Source organism: Abramis brama, assembly GCF_963993115.1.
Source record: "Abramis brama genome assembly, chromosome: 3".
NCBI classification, from domain to species: Eukaryota; Metazoa; Chordata; class Actinopteri; order Cypriniformes; family Leuciscidae; genus Abramis; species Abramis brama.
In genome coordinates this window covers 56,505,466-56,528,185 of record NC_139965.1, presented here as the reverse complement: position 1 = coordinate 56,528,185, position 22,720 = coordinate 56,505,466, and the positions used below count along the sequence as shown (strand labels likewise).

Genomic DNA, 22,720 nt, shown 5'->3' with positions numbered 1-22,720 from the left:
AGCGCTTCTGTATTCTCGTGATAAACTTGGACTATTGTAGTCACTTGGACTATTTTCACGATGTCTTTAATAACTTTTCTGGGCCGGCAAGTTTCGATCCCATAGAAGCCTATGGAGGAGTGATCCAGCTCTCAGATTTCATCAAAAATATCTTAATTTGTGTTCTGAAGATGAACGAAAGCCTTACAAGGGTTGGAACAACATGAGGGTGAGTAATTACTGACAGAATTTTCATTTTTGGAGGGTGAACTATTATTACTCAGTATTATTACTCAGTACTTAAATGTATAATTACACTGTAACAAGGACACCTTAAAAAAAGTGTAACCGTTTTTCATTAGGACATACAGAGAATCACATACTTGTTTGGAAATGCATTGAGATGCCCTGTCCCGAAGAACCCTGATCAGGCAGACGTCAGCACTTTACTGTCAGAGCTGCAGAACCTCATCGAACAACAGCACTTAATACACAAAAACGAAACCTCCTCCGTTTTCTGGGCCTACAGCCATCATCTGTCCAAACAACTTGAAAACTTGGAGGGAGAAGTGAAGCTGCTGGGGCCTTCAGGCTTCTCTAGGCCTGGGTGCTACAGCCAGGTTTTACTGCAGATCCAGAGCATGAAGAAACTGCTGGAAAGTCTCTGTTCCTCCAGACCCCTCATTGAGCAGCGGACCTGGAGCTTGAGCCCCAAAGAAGACAGCAGCAGATGGAAGGGTCTGCCCTGGTGGTTTGTGTTTGTGGGTTGGCTTCTTGTTGCAGCCACAAGTGTGATATCAGGATACTTTACCATGTTGTATGGACTGAAATATGGAAAGGATCGTTCGATCAGTTGGATAATCACCATTGCGATGTCCTTCACTGAGAGCGTCTTCTTTACCCAGCCCGTAAAAGTAAAGAGCTGCAGTCTAAATGCTATATATTTGTATTGTATTCACAGTTATGTTTTTTTTACTATGCTATTGTGCGTTTCATTTGGCAGGTGTTTTGTTTCGCAATTTTCTTTGCATTGGTGGTGAAAAAAATCAATTTTGAGGATACAGAACTTGTTGACACTTTACGTAAGAAAACAACCACTTGCTCAGGTAATTGGAAATCAGGTATGCGGATCAAATAGCCAATTAATTGTGTTGAATATGCAGTTGTTGTCCTTCAAATCTTAAAGGGATAGTTCACCCAAAAATGTGAATTCTGTCAGTAATTACTCACCCTCACGTCGTTCCAAACCCGTAAGGCTTTAGTTCATCTTCGGAGCACAAATGAAGATCTTTTTGATGAAATCTGAGAGCTTTCTGTCCCTCCATTGACAGCTACGCAACTTCCACTTTGGTGCTTTAAAAAGTTCATAAAGAGATTGTAAAACTAATCCATATGAATTGAGTGGTTTAGTCCAAATTTTCTGAAGGGACTCGATCGCTTTTGACGATGAACAGATTTAATTTAGGCTTTTATTCACATTTAAACATTGATCAGCAGACATAAACAGAAGCTCAACCGAACCTGCTTGACGCAAGAGAACAAACCTCTTTCTGACGCTGCGTAACACGAGAACGAACCTCATTGGTTCTCGCACGTCAAGCGAACATGTTTTTGGTCCGTATACCACAACTGATGTGTGAGTTGATGAATGTTTAAATGTGAGTTAAAGACTAAATTCAATCTGTTCATCATATAAAGCGATCAAGTCCCTTCAGAATATTTGTAGATTTCTAAATTTGACAATAGTAATTATGAAATTAATCTAAAGATGTGGTCAAAAACATTACAATCTGTTCATTCTAAAGAATCATAAATTATTTCCGTAATAATACTCTTTCTAAAAGTATGCTAAAGTGCACTTGTTTTTCATAGGGGAATGTCTCTCATATTCATTTTAAAGAGCCTAATCAGATCTCTTTTAATCTTTTATTTGTCACATTCAATCACAATCTCTTCAATAGATCTCAATGGAGTGCGACTTGCTAAGAGGGATTGTACACACAGCTGCTATGAGCCTCCACCTTCCAGTGATATTGAAAAGATTAGGAGAAACATGGTCAAACAGCAGAAAGCACGGGCGCTCATCATTGAGATTTTAGGTAGGAAAAAACAACTGTTCCCTTTCAGCCAATGACTATGTAAAAGAACGGTTTTGCACAGACCTGTATTTCCTTTGCAGTTTTTCTGGGGTTCTTGTGGATGCTGCTCTTGGTGGCATATGGTCAGCGAGATGAAAATGGATTCTACCTCACAGAGCACATCCGGCAGAGCTTCAGAAATGGCATTTCAGACAGTATGAACCACAATGATGTGTTCACCTGGGCTAATACTGTACTTCTTAGTAACCTGTTTGGAGAATATCCAGGTAGTTCCATTATCTTGATTTGTCAAGAAAATCTCAGTGAACAACAATCATCTTTAATTTGTATTTAAAGTAGTCCTGGGCCATCAGATCTACTGTATAAGAACTCCTAATAGATTGGTTTCCTTAAAATCTAAAATCCCATTTTATACTATCCAAATAGTAGTGGAAAAAAAACTATATATATCATGAGGATCGCAAGAGCTTTAGTTTAAACCTGTTAAGCTCCACTAAATATCCATTATTTATTATTGACTGATGTATGTTTACTTAATTTTCATTTCCAAGGCTTTATAACGGATGGAAACTCAAAACTTGTTAGCGGTGCTCGTCTTCGTCAAGTTAGGGTGACGAGAGACTCTTGCCAGATTGTTAAGTCCATGAGTCACGCTGATCCCCACTGCAATGCCCCTTACTCTTGGGAAAATGAGGACATGGGCTCTTACGGTCCAGGCTGGGAAGACTTTAATTTTGTAAATGGCTCTGAGGACACAGACACAGCTTGGCAGTACCAAAGCCAGTCCACGCTCAAAGCAGTCCCCGTTTGGGGTATGAATGCACTTTATAGAGGAGGAGGCTATGTTATGGACCTGGGTTCTGACCTGCAAGACGCGAGCAGGTGAGTAATCACATAAATACAACCTCCATTTTAGTTGGACCAAACAGAGTGGCTTTGTCCGAAATCGCATACTCTCTTGAGTAGGTACTTGTTTTGAATAAGTAAGTGCTTCACAACCACTAAAAAAGTATGTTCTATACACTGCCCCGCCAAAAAAGAGTTGCTGTTTGGATTTAAGCAAATGCTTAAGAGTCTATGATTGGATCATTATTGCAGTGATTATTATGTTTCTAGCATGTTATATGTTTGGCAACAGTTCTTCTAACCCTAACTGATGGAGTGTGTAGCTTTTCATTTATTTAATAACCCTGTAGGAAGACACATCATGGCCATATTCCAGGATGACAATGTCCAGATTCATCAGGCTCAAATTGTGAAAGAATGGTTGTGAGGAGCATGAAGAATCATTTTCACACATGAGTCCAGACCTTAAATTCATTGAAAGTCTTTGGGATGGAGGAGACTTTACAGAGTTCGACTCTTGCATTGTCATTACAAGATATTAACCAAAATTGATGCACCTCTTGATGGAAATAAATGTTGAGATGTTATTTCCATCAAGAGGTGCATTCATTTTTGGTCAAGACCTTGAACTGACAATGCAAGAGTCAATCACTCTGTAAAGTCTATTCCAGCACTTCCCAAAGAATACATTCGCCATGTTGTCATTATTATGTGACCCACCAGTGTCAGTTATGTCGCTTCACCTCCATTCGTAAATCCTCTCCTGTGGCCTCATGGGATAGTAAAGTGGAAGTAGTAGGTCAATCGAGTACTTTTTGCCCACTCTTTTATGAGTTCTGTGAATTTGGACATACTTCTTTTTTCACATACTGTTTATCGCCTACTATATAGTAGGGAAGTTTGCAATTTTGGATGCAGCCAAGGACTCACTATTAGGTGACTCTCAATGCACACTGAATTGAGATAACAGAAAGTATTATTACAGAAAAATTAAACCTTTTACCTTTAAAGCCCTGACATATCTTAAAACATGTCAGTGCCCGTTATGTTTTTTTTTCCTAAGGCATGTTTATAAAAGCTACTTAAATGTCCTAATTGAACTAAGATCTAATCCTGGCTTAATCTAAACCCTGTCTGTGAAACCGTGCCTACATATAATGATGTACTTAAGCCCTACTTGAGTGGGTCTACAAAGCACTCTAAGGTTTAGCTTATTTTCATCGAGTTGCATAGCATATATTTATGTGTCTAAAAACATTCCATGCCATTTACACTTAAGTATATTCTTTTAAAGTCTATTATTTACATAATAAATACTCTGTTTAAAAGTATACTTCTTTTTCACAAGGGTTTATTGTATGCATATTATCCTAATGACATGCCTCCCTTCAACCAACAGGAAGCTTCAATATCTATTTGACTCCACCTGGTTGGATGTGTACACAAGGGCGGTTTTTACAGAGTTTACAGTGTACAACGCTAATGTCAACCTGTTCTGCATTGTCACGCTGATTCTGGAGAGCACTGCAGTGGGTGAGGAAAAAGAACAATCATTCCCATTTATATAAAACCATCATGTCTTATTGCAAAGCTGAGCTTACACTTCTTATTTTCCAGGCGCATTTCAGTTTCGCAGCGTGGTTCAGAGTGTGCGTCTCTACCAGTCCACAGGTGGCTTTCAGTCGGTTCTCATGGCCTCTCAGGTCTTTTACTTCCTCTTCATCGTCTACTACATGTTTTTGCAGGTCAGCTCTCCGAAAGCATAATTACACTGAAATTTTAAAGGAATAGTTCACACCAATATTTTTAATTCTATCATCATTTGCTGACCCTCAAGTTTTTTCCAAACCCATATGACTTTCTTTCCTCAGTAAAAATACAGGTTCCAAAAGGGTGTTTTTACAGCGAATGTCATTTAAGAACCATAAAGAGTTAACCAAAGAACCTTTCAGTATTCAGTTCTTAAAATAACTTTTTTTTTTCTAAATGTGAAGAACATTTTAATAATCTAAAGAACCTTTTTTTCTCTATAAAGAACCTTTTGTGCAATGGAAAGGTTCTATGGATGTTAAAGTTTCTTCATTTAACCATCGATGCCAGTACAGAAGCTTTATTTTGAAGAACACAAGAGCATGCAGCTCTTTTTAAATATAATGAAAGTGAAGCGTGACCAGGGGCTGTCAAGCTCCAAAACTGATAAAAAGAAACCATAAAAGTACAATAACAGTAGACTTGTGTGCTATATTTCAACTCCTCTTAAGCCATTCATCAGCTTTTCGCAAGGAACAAACTGAAATATTTGGAATGTAGTGCATATGAGCTTTTTTTCCTTTTTTATTATTTATGGAGCTTGACTGACCATTCATTTTCTTTATATGGAAAAGAGTAGCTTGAAGATCATGTCTAAACATTAGGGGTGTAAATGTACATGTATTCGTTCCAAACTGTCATGGTATAGACGTCACGGTTCAGTGCATGCAATCAGACGACGAATACATTCAGTCACAGACGATCCAATCCAGAAGGGGGCGCACGTGGTAATGCAATGCTGTTTGCTAACCGCCAAAACATGAAAAAGAGCAGAAGAAGAAGAGATGATCTACCCACCAACCCAAAACAAGAGTTCAGATGGCACGCAAGAGCTTGCTAGTATACGGAAGCGTATTGCATTCACTTGAGGAAAAATAATCTACTCTGTTTTTATGAATTAACGAGTTAATTATCTCAGAATTACGAGATAATTTTTCATGAATAAAACGTTTTTGCTCTGTTATTCTGAATTAATGACTTAATTATCTCAAAAACAGAACAAAATATTTTTTATTTCAAGAAAAATTATCTCATAATTTTGAGATAATTTAGTCATTAATTCAGAAAAACAGAGCAAAACTTTTTATTCATGAAAAATGATCTCGTAATTCTGAGATAATTAACTGGTTAATTCAGAAAAACAGAGTAGATTTTTTTTTCCTCAAGTGAATGCAATATGCTTCCGTACTAGTAGCCTATTCGCTGAGTTTCAATTCATTTTTGGGACACGCTCCACAAACTTCACGGAAAGGAAACCAGGGTGGCAGAAAGCAGCATCTGTTTGGTTATTTTATTTTACAAAAGCAATCTTTTGTTTTTATTGAGAGTGTGCACAAATAAAAATACACAAATATTTGTATGTATTAAAATACAAAACACAAACATCTAAAACCTTTTACAGTTTCGAATGCTGTCTTACACTTATCTGTATGACAATAAACGACAGAGTATTTTAAGTTGTTAAGTTATTTCAGTGATGAAATACAGCGGGGGAAATAAGTATTGAACACGTCATCATTTTTCTCAGTAAATATATTTCCAAAGGTGCTATTGACATGAAATTTTCACCAAATGTTGGTAACAACCCAAGTAAGCCATACATACACAGAAACAAACAAAAATAAGTTCAGAAATTAAGTTATGTGTAATAATGTGAAATGACACAGGGAAAAAGTATTGAACACATGAAGAAAGGGAGGCGCAAAAAGGCATGGAAAGCCAAGACAACTGCTGAAAACTTACAGTAATTAAAAAGCAATCCAGCCCCCTGTCAGTGGAAATTAATAACAGCTGGTTCAGTCCCAAATGATGGCCTACAAAAAGGTCTCATTGCCAAGGTGTCACACAAGACACATCTCATGATGGGTAAAAGCAAAGAGCTGTCTCAAGACCTTCGCAACCTAATTGTTGCAAAACATAATGATGGCATTGGTTATAGGCGCCATCCTAAGCTTCTGAATGGTCCAGTGAGCACTTTTGGGTCCATAATACGGAAGTGGAAAGACAATCATTTCACCATAAATTTGCCTCGACCAGTGCTCCTCGCAAGATTTCTGATAGAGGAGTGAAAAGAATAATCAGAAGAGTTGTCCAAGAGCCAAGGATCACTTGTGGAGAGCTTCAAAAAGACCTGCAGATAGCAGGTACTGTTGTCTCAAAGAAAACAGTAAGTAATGCACTCCACCGCCATGGCCTGTATGCACGCTCACCACGCAAGACTCCATTACTGAAAAAAAAGCATGTTGAAGCTCATTTAAAGTTTGCTGCACAACATTTGGAAAAGCCAGTGAAATACTGGGAGAATTTAGTGTGGTCACATGAGAGCAAAATTGAACTGTTTGGATGCCATAATACACACCATATTTGGAGGAGAAATGGCAGTGCACATTACCCTAAAAACACCATACAACTTGGTGTTGGCTCTTGGACAACTCTTCTGATTATTATTTTCACTCCTCTATCAGAAATCTTGCGAGGAGCACTGGTCGAGGTAAATTTATGGTGAAATGGACCATTCAGAAGCTTAGGATGGCGCCTATAACCAATGCCATCATTATGTTTTGCAACAATTAGGTTGCGAAGGTCTTGAGACAGCTCTTTGCTTTTACCCATCATGAGATGTGTCTTGTGTGACACCTTGGCAATGAGACCTTTTTGTAGGCCATCCGTTGGGACTGAACCAGCTGTTATTAATTTGCACGGACAGGGGGCTGGATTGCTTTTTAATTACTGTAAGTTTTCAGCAGTTGTCTTGGCTTTCCATGCCTTTTTGCGCCTCCCTTTCTTCATGTGTTCAATACTTTTTCCCTGTGTCATTTCACATTATTACACATAACTTAATTTCTGAACTTATTTTTGTTTGTTTCTTTGTATGTATGGCTTACTTGGGTTGTTACCAACATCTGGTGAAAATTTCATGTCAATAGCACCTTTGGAAATATATTTACTGAGAAAAATGATGACGTGTTCAATACTTATTTCCCCCGCTGTATGTGTGTCCTGAATGGGAAGTATCTTGTTCCGCTTCACTCACTGTCTCCTCTTGGAAAGGTGAAGTAGGCTCTTTTTCTCCTTCTCGCTCATCTTTCCGTGAAATAGAAAAAAAATCTATTTATTTTGTACTTTTATAACACAAGATGCTTTTCAGTTTTGTAGCTGATTGTGACCAAATACCTTTAGTTTTTTATCAGCCCTACAAAAAAATATAACCTATGCAAGAGTGCATTATGTTTACTGCTAAGTGCTTAATACACTAAAGGAGGCTGAACTGTACCAACTAATTTAAGGGGGACTAAATGCTGGGTGGATCAAATTTGCACTACTGTCTGTTCAAAATAAATAAAAAAGAAACCTAGCATTGGGGATTTGTTGCTTTTTCCTGATGTACCGTACTAGTATCGAACTGTGACACCAAAACTGAGGTATGTACCGTGACTTATGTGTACCGTTACACCCCTACTAAACATCTCCTTCTTTTGTTTTACAGAATAAAGAAGTACTTAAGTAAATAATGATAGAAATTGAACTTTTGGGTGAACCGTTCCTTAAACTGCAATGCTCATATTAAACCATTCACATTTGTGGATGAACAGGGAAAGCTGTTGAAGCGGCAGAAATGGGCATACTTCAAAAACAAGTGGAATCTGTTAGACCTGGTCATCATCATTTTAAGTTGGAGTTCATTATCAGTGTTCATCAAGAGAACAGTGCAGGGAGACCAAGACATTGAATACTACCAGAAACACAAAGATCAGTAAGTAGATCTTTTCTTTTCTTTGTAATGTTTTGATATGAGCATGAATTGAACATCCCACGACCCTACATAGGACAAGCGGTTTGGAGAATGGATGGATGGATGGGTAAACTGAATATGTTAAAAATGCTATTCCTGTCTTTTAGGTTTCCCAGTTTCCATGACACAGCTGTCATAGATGCTACACTGGGATATCTCATGGCTTTCTTGGTTCTTCTGGCCTGTGTGAAACTCTGGCATCTGCTGAGACTCAACCCTAAACTACACCTCATCACCTCCTCCCTGCAGCGGGCATGGAACGAAATGTCCAGTTTCTTTGTGGTTATTTTCATTATCCTCGTGGCCTATTCTCTCTCTGTAAGGGGCAACAACTTTTTTACTGTCAATAACGGTTTAAAGTCAACATGAAACAGAAGTTGTGATAGTCTTTTCTTCCCCATTGGGCTGTTTATCCAAGTGTAACGGCCTCTTGAATGAGAAAAAAATGTAGGGCAGAGAGTTGTCAAAAGTACTGACTTCGGTACCAAGTCGTTACTGAAACTTAAAAAATGTGACGATACCAACATTTCCCTCTAGCATTTTGAGCGCTGTTAAACGGAATCTTAAACACCTCTGATTGGCCATTGTGTTGACGTGTTCAACTCTGATTGGCCATTGTGTTGATGCGCTCAACATACATTATATGTCTGTGATTAGCTACAATGATCAACAATGATATATTTGACGCTCTTCAACGAGCGCTTACATAGATACATACGGGAGCGTTTAAAAGCAGGTGTCTATCAGCAGATTCATATTATATCCGCTGATAGACGCCGCTTTCAAACGCTTCCGCGTATATCCGTGTAACGGTACAGATCCACTTTTGCGACACGACTGAAGCATGGTGTCGCGACGCCTCCCCTCATTTGTACGTTGATGGGCATTCCTCAAGTTTACCGCTATGGGCGTGGTTTTGAGCCAGCGGCTCATGATTCACCCAGTCTCCATGTGCTCTACTTCTATTGGATAGTCGCGTCGCGTTCAACGGATTCATTTGCATAAAGATGGGCATCGGCCAGCTTTTTTCCAAATGCTGCGCCGCCTTCCCGGGATGCTTTGCGGGCGCGTTAAAGTCGCTTGACGTCACCCGTAGGAATAAAGTGGAGTGTGGCGCGACAGAAGTGGCGCACGGACAAGTGGATCCATACCGTAACGGTACTGATCCACTTTTGTGACACGACTGTTGCGTGGTGTCGCGACGCCTCCTCACATTGGTACGTTGATGGGCGTTTACCGCTATGGGCGTGGTTTTGACAGAGCGGGAAATGTAGTGTATTAGAACAGAGGACCTGCGAGAGACTTCCCTCCGTCTCCATATGCTCTACTTCTATTGGATAGTCGCATCGCGTTCAACGGAAGTCAGCGTTCATTTGCATAAAGATGGGCATCGGCCAGCTTTTTGACGCTCAGCATTTTTCCAAATGAAGCGCCGCCTTCCCGGAATGCTTTGCGGGCGCGTCAAAGTCGCTTGACGTCACCCATAGGAATAAAGTGGAGTGCGGCGCTACAGAAGTGTCGCACGGACAAGTGGATCAGTACCGTCAGCCGACATGTTTTTGAAGTGTTGATCATTGTAACCAATCACAGACATACATGTTGAGCACGTCAACATAATGGCCAATCAGAGGTGTTTAAGAATCCATTCAACAGTGCTCAAAATGCAAGAGGTCACATTTTTTAAATTTCAGTACTTTTTGACAACTCTAGGCAGGACATGATTTTGTCCATGGGGAATTGATCGGTTTGTTTGGATGGTTTCGTTTTGCTATTGGTCGATGTCATGTGAGTGACAGGTTGTCCCGCCCTCACACCAGTAAATACATCAGACTTCCATTTTGGGTGCATTTCAGTCATTTTTTAAAAAGGTTTAATACCATTTATCTGTTTTCGATAGTGCAATCTAATATTTGGATGGAAGCTGTACTCATACAAAACGTTCCTAGATGCGCTCAAGACAATCTTCAGTTTGCAGTTTGGCATATTCAATTATGATGAGGTATGTAAAATGATTTACAGGCCAAGACTGGGAAAGTAACACAGAAAAGCTGGTAAATTACTTAACATGAACTAACAATAAACAATTATTCTACAACATTAATTAATTTTAGTTAATGTTTACTAATACAGTTTTAAGACCAAAAGTCATATCTGTTAACATTAGTTAATGCACTTTGAACATTTTTATTAACTAACATTAACAAATGCTGTAAAATATATTTCTCATTGTTATTTACTGCGTATGTTACCAAATGAGACCTTATTGTAAAGTGTTACAGAAAAGCTTTTGCTTTATCTCTACAGGTGATGGAATCTGATCCCGTGCTCGGCGCTCTCATCATCTCCACTTGTGTCATCTTCATTACGTTTGTGATTCTGACCCTCTTTGTCTCAGTCATCCTTGAGGCGTTCAGTGAAGAACAGCAGGATCACCAGGTGTTATACGAGTCACTTTCATATTTCAGTCTAACTACTGATACCGAGTAACTAGTGTTAGCTGCATTTACACTGCAGGTCTTGATGCCCAATTCCGATTGACTTTATCTTCTTTTAAAAGTGACCCATATCCTATATCTGCTTTTACATTATATACTTGGTGGAACAACCCAAGGTAGACGTACTGACCTGGAAAAGCTTAGTCTGAAAAGGAAGTAAAAACGGTGCGATTTGCAATGGATGCAGACGAAATGAGAATACAATCTTTTGCTTTCCACATCATCTTTAAAGGTCAGCAAAACATGGAGTTGAGCCTTCGTCCTCCATTGCTCCATTGCAAAGAGTCATGTGATTGCGGTTCATCACTTTCAAATGCACGTAACAGATTCATATCAGATTTATTTCCACATATGAATGAGGCCCGAAACCGATATGAGAATATCGCAATCCATGTGCTTTTTTCCTGCTTGTACGTTCATGGGTCATATCCGATCTGTTGGGAATTGGGTCACTTGAACCATGTAATGTAAAGGCGGCCTTAGTCTGCACTGGTCAGCCAGAACATTAAAACCACTGACAGGTGAATAACATTGCACGTACCAAATATGGTTTAAGTTTTAATAACTGAAATTACTCTTCTGATCCTCAGCCTTCTGAGGAAGAGGAAATCGTCGACCTGATGTTGGTGAAGATCCTCAGTCTTTTTGGGATCAAATGTAAGAAGAAAGAAGCAGAAGAAATTCATCAGAGTGGCAAGAATACCTAGTCCTCCTCAGAGGATTGCGTGTACAAACTGACCTTCTGCATTTTGTCTTCAGTTTCTTAATCAGCACAAAGAAAATTAATTTCGGTATCTCTGCTGAATTTTAACTTAAAAATAACTCTGCTTCAACAATAACATATGGTATTTTTGGTCAAACTTTACTTTTTTCAGGAAAAGCAAAATGTACTTTTCTAGAGCACATTTTTTCTGTTCTTTTATTAACTAGTAAGGAAAAACGCATTTGAATAAACACTACAGTAGACATGTTTTGAGAATGTGCTTTTGTGAACTTGTAACTGACTGTAGTGAACAAAATAAAACAGGTTAGGCCACAGGAGCTTGTTTGACTGCTGTTTATGATATAAAAAAAAAGAAGAAATCTCATCAGTGTAAATACAATGACACAATGACATGGCTGCAGTTGGGCTTTGCTGTAACACTGGACTCTTGATATTCTGATGGTCTAATAATGGTACTAATATAAATGTACATAGGTCAACCTTGATCAGGACCAAAACATCAAGAAAGAAAAGAACATTTGAAATGAATTTCTTTCTCTCTTTTAATCACAACAGAATATAAGTCCTTTATATCAAAAAGACAGACACAATGGCCGATTTAGCCTGGAGCTTGTTAAAAGAGGAGGCAAAGAAACGCAGACTTGCTCCTTTATTCAGCCAAGATTGTGTAAGCCCAAGTTCATGCCAGTTCAGGTTTATTTCTTTTCCTTTTTGTCATCTTTCTTGGCTGCAGCATCTCCCTTCTCCTTGTCTTTGTCCTTATCTTTATCCTTCTCATCCTTCTTCTCTTTCTTGCTGTCATCTTTCTCTTGGCCCTCTTTCTTTTCTGCATCACGGTTGGCGATTTTGTTATTGATGAGATTGTGGAGCGCCACTACCGAGCGGATGAGCGAGGCCAGATAGACCACAAGCATCTGGTCGTTGGTCTTGAGGTAGAAGGCCTTGACGAACTCCAGCAGGTTGACATCAGGCAGCAGATTGAACACGTCCTGCAGCTGATAAATGATCTGGTGATTGATGGGCAGTTTTCCGGTCGCAACCTTCTCCAGGTAGCTCTTGATATCCAACAGCTTGGAGTTGAGCCCTTTCAGGCCGTGCACCTGATTGGTGATGCGTTGTGACAAAGTGCCAACTGTTGTGTCCTTGATATCACTGCAAGAAAGCATCATGAGAATAAATAAACTAGGTTGCTTACTTAGAGACGATTTAAAGTGCCCCTATTATGCCATTTTAAAGGTTCCTAATTTTAGTTTGGAGGTCTCCTACAATAATTTACATGCATCCAAGGTCAAGAAAACAACATTTTTCTCCTAATATACATTGCAGCATCAACTTTCTTCTCATAGCGTCTGAAACAATTTGATAAAAGATTCAGTCTCTCTAAACCCCTTCTTTCCAAGAACCTACTCTGCGCTGATTGGTCAGATGGCCCAGTCTGTTGTGATTGGTCGACCGCTTACAGTGTGTGTTGGAAACTAAACAACCATTAACATATCTAAACTTCAGCTCTGGATCTTCCTCAGCACTTGCATAAACAGCGATACAAACAGTAACAATGGCGTATCGATATACCGGCGCGAGTCCTCATCTTTGGAAGGGCAAGCAAAGTGGATTTGCTTTTGCAGCGCAGAAAATACCGTCTTCTAGTAATGTCGACAACACGAAGCAAACTCTTCCAGTCTTTCAAAGTTTGCAGACCTTTTACATTCACAAACAGCTATCTTAAGCCCTATTCGCACGGGATAAGTATTACCTGGTGACCTCTAGTAATTTGTAATGATTGCGGAGGTTGTCTGTGATCTTAATCCCGTGCGAATCAGCCATGTCTGTAATTTGTAGAGTAAAAATTCCCCCGCAAATGACCTACCATATTTCGCCGAACACCGAGGTCCTGTGATAATATTAGTCCCGTGTGAATCTGCATCTCTGTTATTTGGCGGGGTCGTATATCATTTTTAAAGGTTTTTGTTTCCTGTGTGCTTTTTTATCCATCTTTCAATGGAGGCTGCGTTGGAGTGTTTTGATAGTATTTTGGGTGCTGGGTCATATCGCTATACACCATTCAACTAATACACAATTTGCAGAAAGAGAAAGCTGACAACCATCAGAAGAGCAAAAAGAATGATTAGATGGAGATGAATGACGCAGCAGCATGCAGTAAGGAACATTATTCTGTTTATGACGATCTCATGAAAGGCCTATACCACAAATTTAATTTCTCGTGCTATTTATTTATTTATTTTTTCATGTATATGCTACGCACTATAAATTTTAGGATTAGGAGTGTGGAGTGCGTGCGTATTACACGCCATAAAGTGCGTATCATAGCACGCGAAAACTGTATCATATACACGCAAAAACTATTTTTGCCATATAAATGGCACGAGAAATTAAATTTGTGAAATAGATACGCACTTTCATGAGATCGGGCTGGATAAGTCCGTAAAAGCAGGTAAAAATCACAGGCTTCGTTTATCCCGTGCGAATGCGCCACACGAAAATCAGATCTGGGTGGGTAATTTCTAAATCACACGTGGTCCCCAGATAATACTAATCCAGTGCGAATAGGGCTTTACACTACATGAAAGGTAATATGTGACCCTGGATCACAAAACCAGTCACATGTCGCACGGGTATATTTGTGGCAATAGCCAACAATACATTGTATGGGTCAAAATTATCGATTTTTCTTTTAGGCCAAAAATCATCAGGATATTAAGTAAAGATCATGTTCCATGGAGATATTTTGTAAATTTCCTACCATAAATATCTAAAACATTTATTTTTGTGAGTGGATGCAGCATAATCGCAAACATAAATGGACAACTTCAAAGGCGATTTTCTCAATGTTTCGATTTTTTTGCACCCTCAGATTCCAGATTTTCAATAGTTGTATATCAGCCAAATATTGTCAACAAAATATAACAAAATAAAACAATATCCTAACAAAACATACATCAATAGAAAGCTTATTTATTCAGCTTGCAGATGGTGTCTAAAGCTCAATTTCAAAAAATTTGACCCATGTGACTGGTTTTGTGATCCAGGATCATATATCTAAAAAAGCATAATAGGGGCACTTTAATACATGTAAAATGAATCAGATAATCATTAATGTACAAGTTTGTCTCCGTCTTACCGCAACAAATGCTCTACACCCACTTCCTCGGCTTCCTCCGCTCCGATCTCACTTGTCACATGTTCAAACGTCTTGGAAGTGGGAGTTCCGTCCTTCAGCAAAGAATAAATGTCAACCATTAGCATGAAAGACACAAACATATCTTAATGTATAATAGAACTGTACAAATACTTACATCATGCACTTCCTCCACTGAGATGTAAGCTTCAGTTGGCAATCCCAGGTCTTTGGGTTTCACATCAATAATGACTAAAACCTTTAGGAAAATACAATGGATTTTAATAAGCTTAAATGAAGCCGTTTCTCCTGTATGGTGGACGAACCTCATGAAACATGTCAAGAATATGTACAGGATGCGTTTCAACCCAAAATCAAAAGAAAAATAGGAAATTATATATTGCATAAAGAAAATTAAGCCTATTTTTAGAAACATTAAGGTTTAGTTTTGTGGTGTTATTTTCATTACATTTAAATCCTCTGCCAAGCTGCATTAATGTAAATCAAAATAATAACAATAGGTAATATAAGACTTAAAGGGATAGTTCACCCAAAAATGAAAATTCTGTCATCATTTACTCACCCTCAAGTTGTTCCAAACCTGTATGAGTTTCTTTGTTCTGCTGAACACAAAGGAAGATATTTGGAAGAATGACAGAATCAATCAGATCTCGGTCCCCATTGACTACCATAGTAGGAAAAAATATATACTATGGTAGTCAATGGGGACCGAGATCTGTTTGGTTACAAACATTCTTCCAAATATCTTCCTTTGTGTTCAGCAGAACAAAGAAACTCATACAGGTTTGGAACAACTTGAGGGTGAGTAAACGATGATAGAATTTTCCTTTTTGGGTGAACTATCCCTTTAAATTGTGACTTATACGTCATAGTTATATGTGTTGAACTGCCTGTAATTCAAGCATTCTGTAAAAATTGTATGTAATGAGAATCACTATCGAGAATGACAGTGGAAATAAAAGAAATCACAATGCAGACAAAGTTAATAGTACTAAAACAAAGCTTTTGTTTATGTTTGTATTAATATTATTTAAATATTATTTGTATTAACAAAAAAATAAACAAAAATATTATTACAGATAAAGATATTACTAAAGATCGGGATCGGCCAGTAATCACATTCTGTGACTCGATTGGTAGTCCTTAAATTTGGCCAATCTCATAAACTGATCACAATTTGATGACGTAAAACTAAAACGTTGCCGTCAGATGAGGCTTATGCGCCACATTCTGCTTTATAACTTCGCGAAACATTAGTAAACCATGGTGAATTAATTGCAAATTTTTATTTAGAGCAGGTTGTCTGCAAAAATTCTGACCAGTGCATCCCTAGATATTACAGATAAAAAGACAGAATATTTTGCATAAAATTATATTAAAGGGGTGGTATAATGCCCTTTTCACAAGATGTAAAATAAATCTCTGATGTCCCCAGAGTGTGTGTGTGAAGTTTCAGCTCTAAATACCCCACAGATATTTTTATACAGCATGTTAAAGTTGTCACTTTTTGAGGGTGAGCAAAAACGCACCGTTTTGTGTCTGGCCCTTTAAATGCAAATGAGCTGCTGCTCCCGGCACAGAGGGCGGGGTTTCAAGAGCTTGTGTGTTAGCAGCTCCGATTACCTCACACAGACACACATTAAAATGATAGAAAATGACCTTTCATGTTTAAACGGAGTCAGACAAAGATGGAGAGACTCAAGAAGAAGTGACAACACGTAGAATGCAACAGGACGTCTCTGAATGGTTAGTTGATGAATTTATGTTGCTGATGTGGAGTTAACTATATCAGTTAGATATATCAAATAAATATTATTTTGTATAATTTTATGCAAAATATATCTGTTTTTAAAGGCACACTATGCAGTTTCTGTTTTTACTCAGTACTCGTATTTAACGTTATTGTCGTAAATACCACTCACGCAGAGCCGTCTCTGCACTCTTCCGACCGCGCTTTCTTCGTCGACTCTGCCATGATTCATGTCTGAAATTTGCCAGTGGCGTCCCCCCCCTGCTTTGCTATCGGGATGATTCGCCCTACTACGAGTTCGTTTACCATCAAAATGATTTCAAAGCTGTTATATTAAGGTACAAATCTTGCATAGTGTGCCTTTAATTTTAGAATGAAACATTACTCAATCCATTATTCAACCCAGTACAACTAAGCTAATACAGTATTAAAATAAACAGTGTTACATACCGAATTGGAGCAGTACTGTTTCATGAGCTCATTTATGGCAATATCGTTCTTGTGCAGCTTTGGGCCCGTGTGGTACCACCCGACTATTCGCTCCCGTGCTAGAATAGAAAGAAACAATACCTCCATTAGACCTGGCATATGAGGTCATGTTCTATAACAATTACATAACAGATTGTATTAAGTATAACATTGGTTATTGACATGTGCATAGTTAAGTAATGGATCTTACCATTGACTTTCTTGAACATGCCGTACATATTCTCCAGATAGTCGTGGTCGAGGAACCAAACTGAATCATCCTTGTCGTCCTCATCAAAAGGCACTGGCACACAATTACTAAACATTACTTACATTATATTTCAACGGGAAAGAAATGCATTTTACACCAAGAGACGCAAACATACCAGCGAAGCTGTTGGACACATCAAGCACTTTCTTATGCCATGAACCCAGCAGAACACCAACAACTCGCTTCTGACTGCCAACTTTACCGATCCTACCAAACAAACACAAGATTAACAAACAATACAAAAATAAAATGTTTTTGAATGTATAAATGTATGGCTCTTTAAATATATAGCCTAAGCTGTTTCAGATCACTTTATAAATCTGTTCAGAAAGCTTTGTTTATTCTAGAATCTATACTAATATGTGACCCTGGATCACAAAACCAGTCATAAGTCGCACGGGTATATTTGTGGCAATAGCCAACAATACATTGTATGGGTCAAAATTATTGATTTTTCTTTTATGCCAAAAATCATTAGGATATTAAGTAAAGATCATGTCCCATGAAGATATTTAGTACATTTCCTACCGTAACTATATAAAACATTTAATTTTGTGAGTGAATGCAGCACAATCGTGAACATAAATTGATTTTTTTGCACCCTCATATTCCAGATTTTCAAATAGTTGTATCTCGGCCAAATATTCTCCTATCCTAACAAACCATACATCAATGGAAAGCTTATTTATTCAGCTTATATAAATCTCAATTTCAAAAAAATGGCCCATATGACTAGTTTTGTGGTCCAGGGTCACATATAGATAGATTTTTGTCATACAGCAAGTTATGTATCGCAATAAATGAAGCACATACTACAACAACAACAAAAAAACGAGCAATACTTTGGTTCAATATCGAAATTATTATAGTAGACTATTAAATTATATAGTGTGTGTATTGAATTTTCATTGTTGGATAGCTTACAGCCCTTCTTGGGAATAAAACTATCTGTAGTTAGCATGTTAATAATCATAACTGACTCACAGATATCTGTGCCTCTACAAGACGACATGTTAACATAAATGTTAATGTTATTAAGTTCAGCCGATATGCGACACCGTAATATAGCTCAATGAATAAACACTTAAAATTTTGCTTCTTTTCATGTTTTGTTTCTGTGACTGCATCCAGTTAGCCTTTAGCTTGTAGCGGCTATTTTCATTGACACATAATGACAGTGAGTTAACAGTTTTACCACAGCAACTCCACAACACTCATATTTACCTGTTAAAATGGTCCACGACACTCAGTAGCACCAGGGGATGAACGACGACCCTTTCTACCGCTAAGTCCGGCATTTTCACTTAATAAATCCGAATAGTTATAGGAAAAAATATTGTTTTTCTGTTGCTCAGCACGCCAGTTTCATGGACGCTGCGCCGCTTGTTCCGCTTCTGCTTCGTGTGTGTTTCCCACAGTGGCGCTTCAGCATGACGCACACGAGCGCCCTCTGGAGCGGAGGAGGAATTACAGCCTTTCATCTAATATCAAGATGAGCATTGCAATATGACAATATATTAACTTAGATACAATAAATGTGCCATCACGAAAACATTCAGTATGCTTTTTATCTGTGAATGCATGGGCGTCGTAATCTGTTTTGTTTGCCTATATTACAGCGCTCATTTAGACACCAGATGGCGCTGTTTATTCTGTTTATTATTACTTCATGCATCGGTACTTTTTACATTTATTAATTTGCTTATTTAATTGACAGTCATCAAGTTAATTAATTCTTGTCAATTGATATATGTACTAACAAATCCATCGGAGTCTCTCTAAAATCAAATAAAAAGTATCAACAATTCCAGCATAATCTATTTGTAAATAGAGGGCAAATAATTTACGCTGTTCTGATATCACCTTATGAATCATCATAGAATGACCTTAATGTTTGCTCGATATGTCCGTTGTAGAGTAATAAATCACTGTGAGGTCTAAGAAGTTATAAATCTAGTAAAGATAAAATCATACAGTGCTATAAAAACTATCGGTCCATGACCCTTCTGAACATTTTGAACATTTTAGAAGTTGACCCCACAAATTTTGTGAACTTTGTGAACATATTAGGCTAATAATGGCAGGGCTGAGAGAGTGAAGTAATATTGCGGTGAGGTCTGAATGTTAAATGGGTTCTGTGACAGATCCATGACAGACAACTCACAACATATCATATGCTAAATGTCACGTAGGAATATAAAGAGGTATTATGTAGTTATAATGACTATAATCCATGTAGCTTTTCTGATGATTCGTCAATGATTAAACAATTGTAAATCTATCTTTGATCAGCAAATATCATAAACAATAAACTCAATTTATAATGATCCGATGCTGTATTATAATTATTTTATTAATAGCTGTAAAAAGAGTAAATGTCAACTACTGCTTACATCATCATTTCAAGGCTTTTTAAACTTTCATGAGGTCAAAGTTTGTTTCGACAAGCTTTTCTTGTTAACAATTACTGTAAGATGTCAGTCAGATTGAATTCTACTTCCTTACATTAAAATTCAATCCTGTTTGCTTCCTCAAATCAAATTCAGGCATTCTCAGTTTAATTCTGAATGGTGCACCTTAAAATGCATAGTTCACCCAAAAAGTAAATGATGACAGAATTAAAATTTTTGGGTGAACTATCCCTTTAACATCCATTGTGTGAGGACAATAGTGAATCTGCTGAACATGAATCATGTGTCAAGCTGCCAAACATTGTGTCAAACAATCCTCACAGCCTGCGCTGTCCCTAGACAATAATGGCTTAATTTTTCCCAAGAACATCACTGGCAATGGCATGACCCTTCATGGACAATGATTGGGTTCTTTTGTTAAACATGTTTGTTTTACTAAGAAACATGTTCCACTAATATTTAATGAGCAAAAATGTTGATGTTTGGGTAGGTACCACATTACTTCTAATATGCAGATATGTTGTCTATACAATATCTACTGCATTACTGACCTACTGTAGATGTTGTAAGTAAAGCATACACTTTAAAAGCATAGCATAAGTCAGTGTTATATTGTTTTGAGTAAAATGTACTTGAAACAGAGTATTGCAAAGTACACTTCAACTAAGTAGAAATTACTCAACGAACTTTACTTGGCAAAGTTAACTTATTTTCTTTGTTAATTTTACTTAACTTAGTCAAATACAGAAGAGTCTTACAAGCAACAGTTCTTTAGAGAATAAAAATATACATTTATTTCTTGAAAATAAACAAAGAATCATTTTTAAAAATGTACATTTATGAATGTAACATTTCATTTTGCGAGGAAATAAATACATAATTATTAACTTAATATGTCAAGGGCCAGAGAGTCACCATTTTTAATGGTTTTACACCGGCCACTTTCTTAGGTGCACCTGTTCAACTGCTCATTAACACAAATATCTAATCAGCCAATCACAGCAACTCCATGTATTTAGACATGTAGACATGATCAAGATGATCTGCTGAAGTTCAAACTGAGCATCAGAATGGAGAAGAAATGTGATTTAAGTGACTTTGAATGTTTCATGGTTGTTGGTGCCAGACGGGCTGGTCTGAGTATTGCAGAAAATGCTGATCTACTGGGATCTTCACGCACAGCCATCTTTAGGGTTTACAGAGAATGGTCAGAAAAAGAGAAAATATCCAGTGAGCGGCAGTTCTGAGGGTGTAAATGCCTTGTTGATGCCAGAGGTCAGAGGAGAATGGCCAGACCGGTTCCAGCTGATAGAAAGGCATCAGTAACTCAAATAAACGCTCGTTACAACCAAGATCTGCAGAAGAGCATCTCTGAACGTTCAACACGTCAAACCTTGAAGCAGAAGAGCATCTCTGAACGCTCAACACGTCAAACCTTGAAGCAGAAGAGCATCTCTGAACGCTCAACACGTTAAACCTTGAAGCAGAAGAGCATCTCTGAACGCTCAACACGTCAAACCTTGAAGCAGAAGAGCATCTCTGAACGCTCAACACGTCAAACCTTGAAGCAGAAGAGCATCTCTGAACGCTCAACACGTTAAACCTTGAAGCAGAAGAGCTACAGCAGCAGAAGACACACCGGTGTCACTCCTGTGAGATAAGAACAGGAAACTAAGGATACAATTCATGAGATTACCAAAACTGGACAACAGAAGATTGGAAATACGTTGCCTGGTCCGATGAGTCTTGACATTCAGATGGTCAGGTCAGAATTTGGCATAAACAACATGAAAGCATGGATCCATCCTGCTGTGTCTCAACGGTTCAGGCTGCTGGTGCTGTAATGGTGTGGAGGAGATTTTCTTGGCACACTTTGGGCCTCTTATTACCAATAGAGCATCTTTTCAACACGTCAGTCTACATCAGTATTGTTGCTGACCAAGTCAATCCTTTTATGACCATATAACCATCTTCTGATGTCTAATTCCAGCAGGATAACATCACAAAGCTCAAATCATCTCAAACTAGTTTCTTGAACATGACAGTGAGATCATTATACTAAAATGGCCTCCAAACTCACCAGATCTCAATCTAATAGAGCACCTTTGGGATGTGTTGGAATGAGAGATTCACATCATGGATGTGCAGCCGACAAATCTGCAGAAACTGCGTGATGATATCATGTCAATATGGACCAGAATCTCTGAGGAATGTTTCCAGCATCATATTAAATCTGTGCCACAAAGAATTAGGCAGTTCTGAAGGCAACTAGCAAGGTACATGTACACCTAATAAAGTGGCCGGTGAGTGTTCCCTAAAGGGGTCATCGGATGCAAAATTCAATTTTATATGGTGTTTGCATATAAATGTGTATTTGCAGTGTGTGGACACAACCACCATACAATGAAAAAATCCATTCACTCCTTTTTTTAAATCCTCAAAAAGTCTAAACACTCTCAATAATCAAGCCATTTGGATTTTGATGATGTCATATTATCACAATATGATGTCATATTGCTCATGCTCCGCCCACGACCACTGACGGACTGTCCCGTATTAGCATATATTACCCTCAGCCATTTGTATACTGTCCACCAAGGCAGGTTGACATGGCAGCACTTTATGTGTCTTGTGTGGACATGCTCCATGGAAGAGAGGGGTGGGTGAGCAGTTGCTCATTATCATTTAAAGAGACATGCACCAAAACGGGTCGCTGTGAACATAGGAGGTAAAAAGGGTGTTGTTTTACACAACCATTGAGGAATTTTAACCAAAGTACATTACAAACTTTACATGAAGACCCTAAAGAATCATACCAACTTGTGGAAAATAGCCATCCGATGACCCCTTTAAATAAGAAAAGTAAATCCAAAACACTTTGCAATTCCAATTCCAAAATTGTGGGTAATTGTTTCTTG

General features: G+C 38.2%; 2 protein-coding genes across 2 annotated transcripts in view; one reads left to right on the top strand and one right to left on the bottom strand.

Annotated features, from left to right (window-relative positions):
• The window catches only part of pkd1l2b (polycystic kidney disease 1 like 2b), a gene marked incomplete at its 5' end in the record, with an annotated part of 38,515 nt that extends 26,657 nt beyond the window's left edge, over positions 1–11,858 (top strand). Inside the window, 12 exons of the mRNA XM_084109665.1 lie at positions 342–893; positions 983–1,085; positions 1,941–2,078; positions 2,159–2,344; positions 2,630–2,960; positions 4,324–4,457; positions 4,542–4,669; positions 8,327–8,487; positions 8,634–8,844; positions 10,424–10,525; positions 10,831–10,962; positions 11,612–11,858. Coding sequence (XP_083965791.1) covers positions 342–893; positions 983–1,085; positions 1,941–2,078; positions 2,159–2,344; positions 2,630–2,960; positions 4,324–4,457; positions 4,542–4,669; positions 8,327–8,487; positions 8,634–8,844; positions 10,424–10,525; positions 10,831–10,962; positions 11,612–11,728 — 2,295 coding nt within the window. The 3' untranslated portion in view covers positions 11,729–11,858. The remainder of the gene's footprint in view (positions 1–341; positions 894–982; positions 1,086–1,940; positions 2,079–2,158; positions 2,345–2,629; positions 2,961–4,323; positions 4,458–4,541; positions 4,670–8,326; positions 8,488–8,633; positions 8,845–10,423; positions 10,526–10,830; positions 10,963–11,611) is intronic.
• Positions 11,859–12,063: 205 nt separating this feature from the next.
• Positions 12,064–18,807, bottom strand: psmd7 (proteasome 26S subunit, non-ATPase 7). The gene is made up of 7 exons (XM_084108108.1): positions 18,616–18,807; positions 17,507–17,598; positions 17,332–17,424; positions 17,103–17,200; positions 15,060–15,140; positions 14,885–14,976; positions 12,064–12,897 (listed from the first exon to the last, which is right to left on the bottom strand). Exons 1-7 carry the CDS (start codon positions 18,687–18,689, stop codon positions 12,441–12,443), a joined length of 987 nt encoding a protein of 328 aa, XP_083964234.1. The 5' UTR covers positions 18,690–18,807; the 3' UTR covers positions 12,064–12,440.
• Between the last annotated feature and the right edge of the window lie 3,913 nt (positions 18,808–22,720).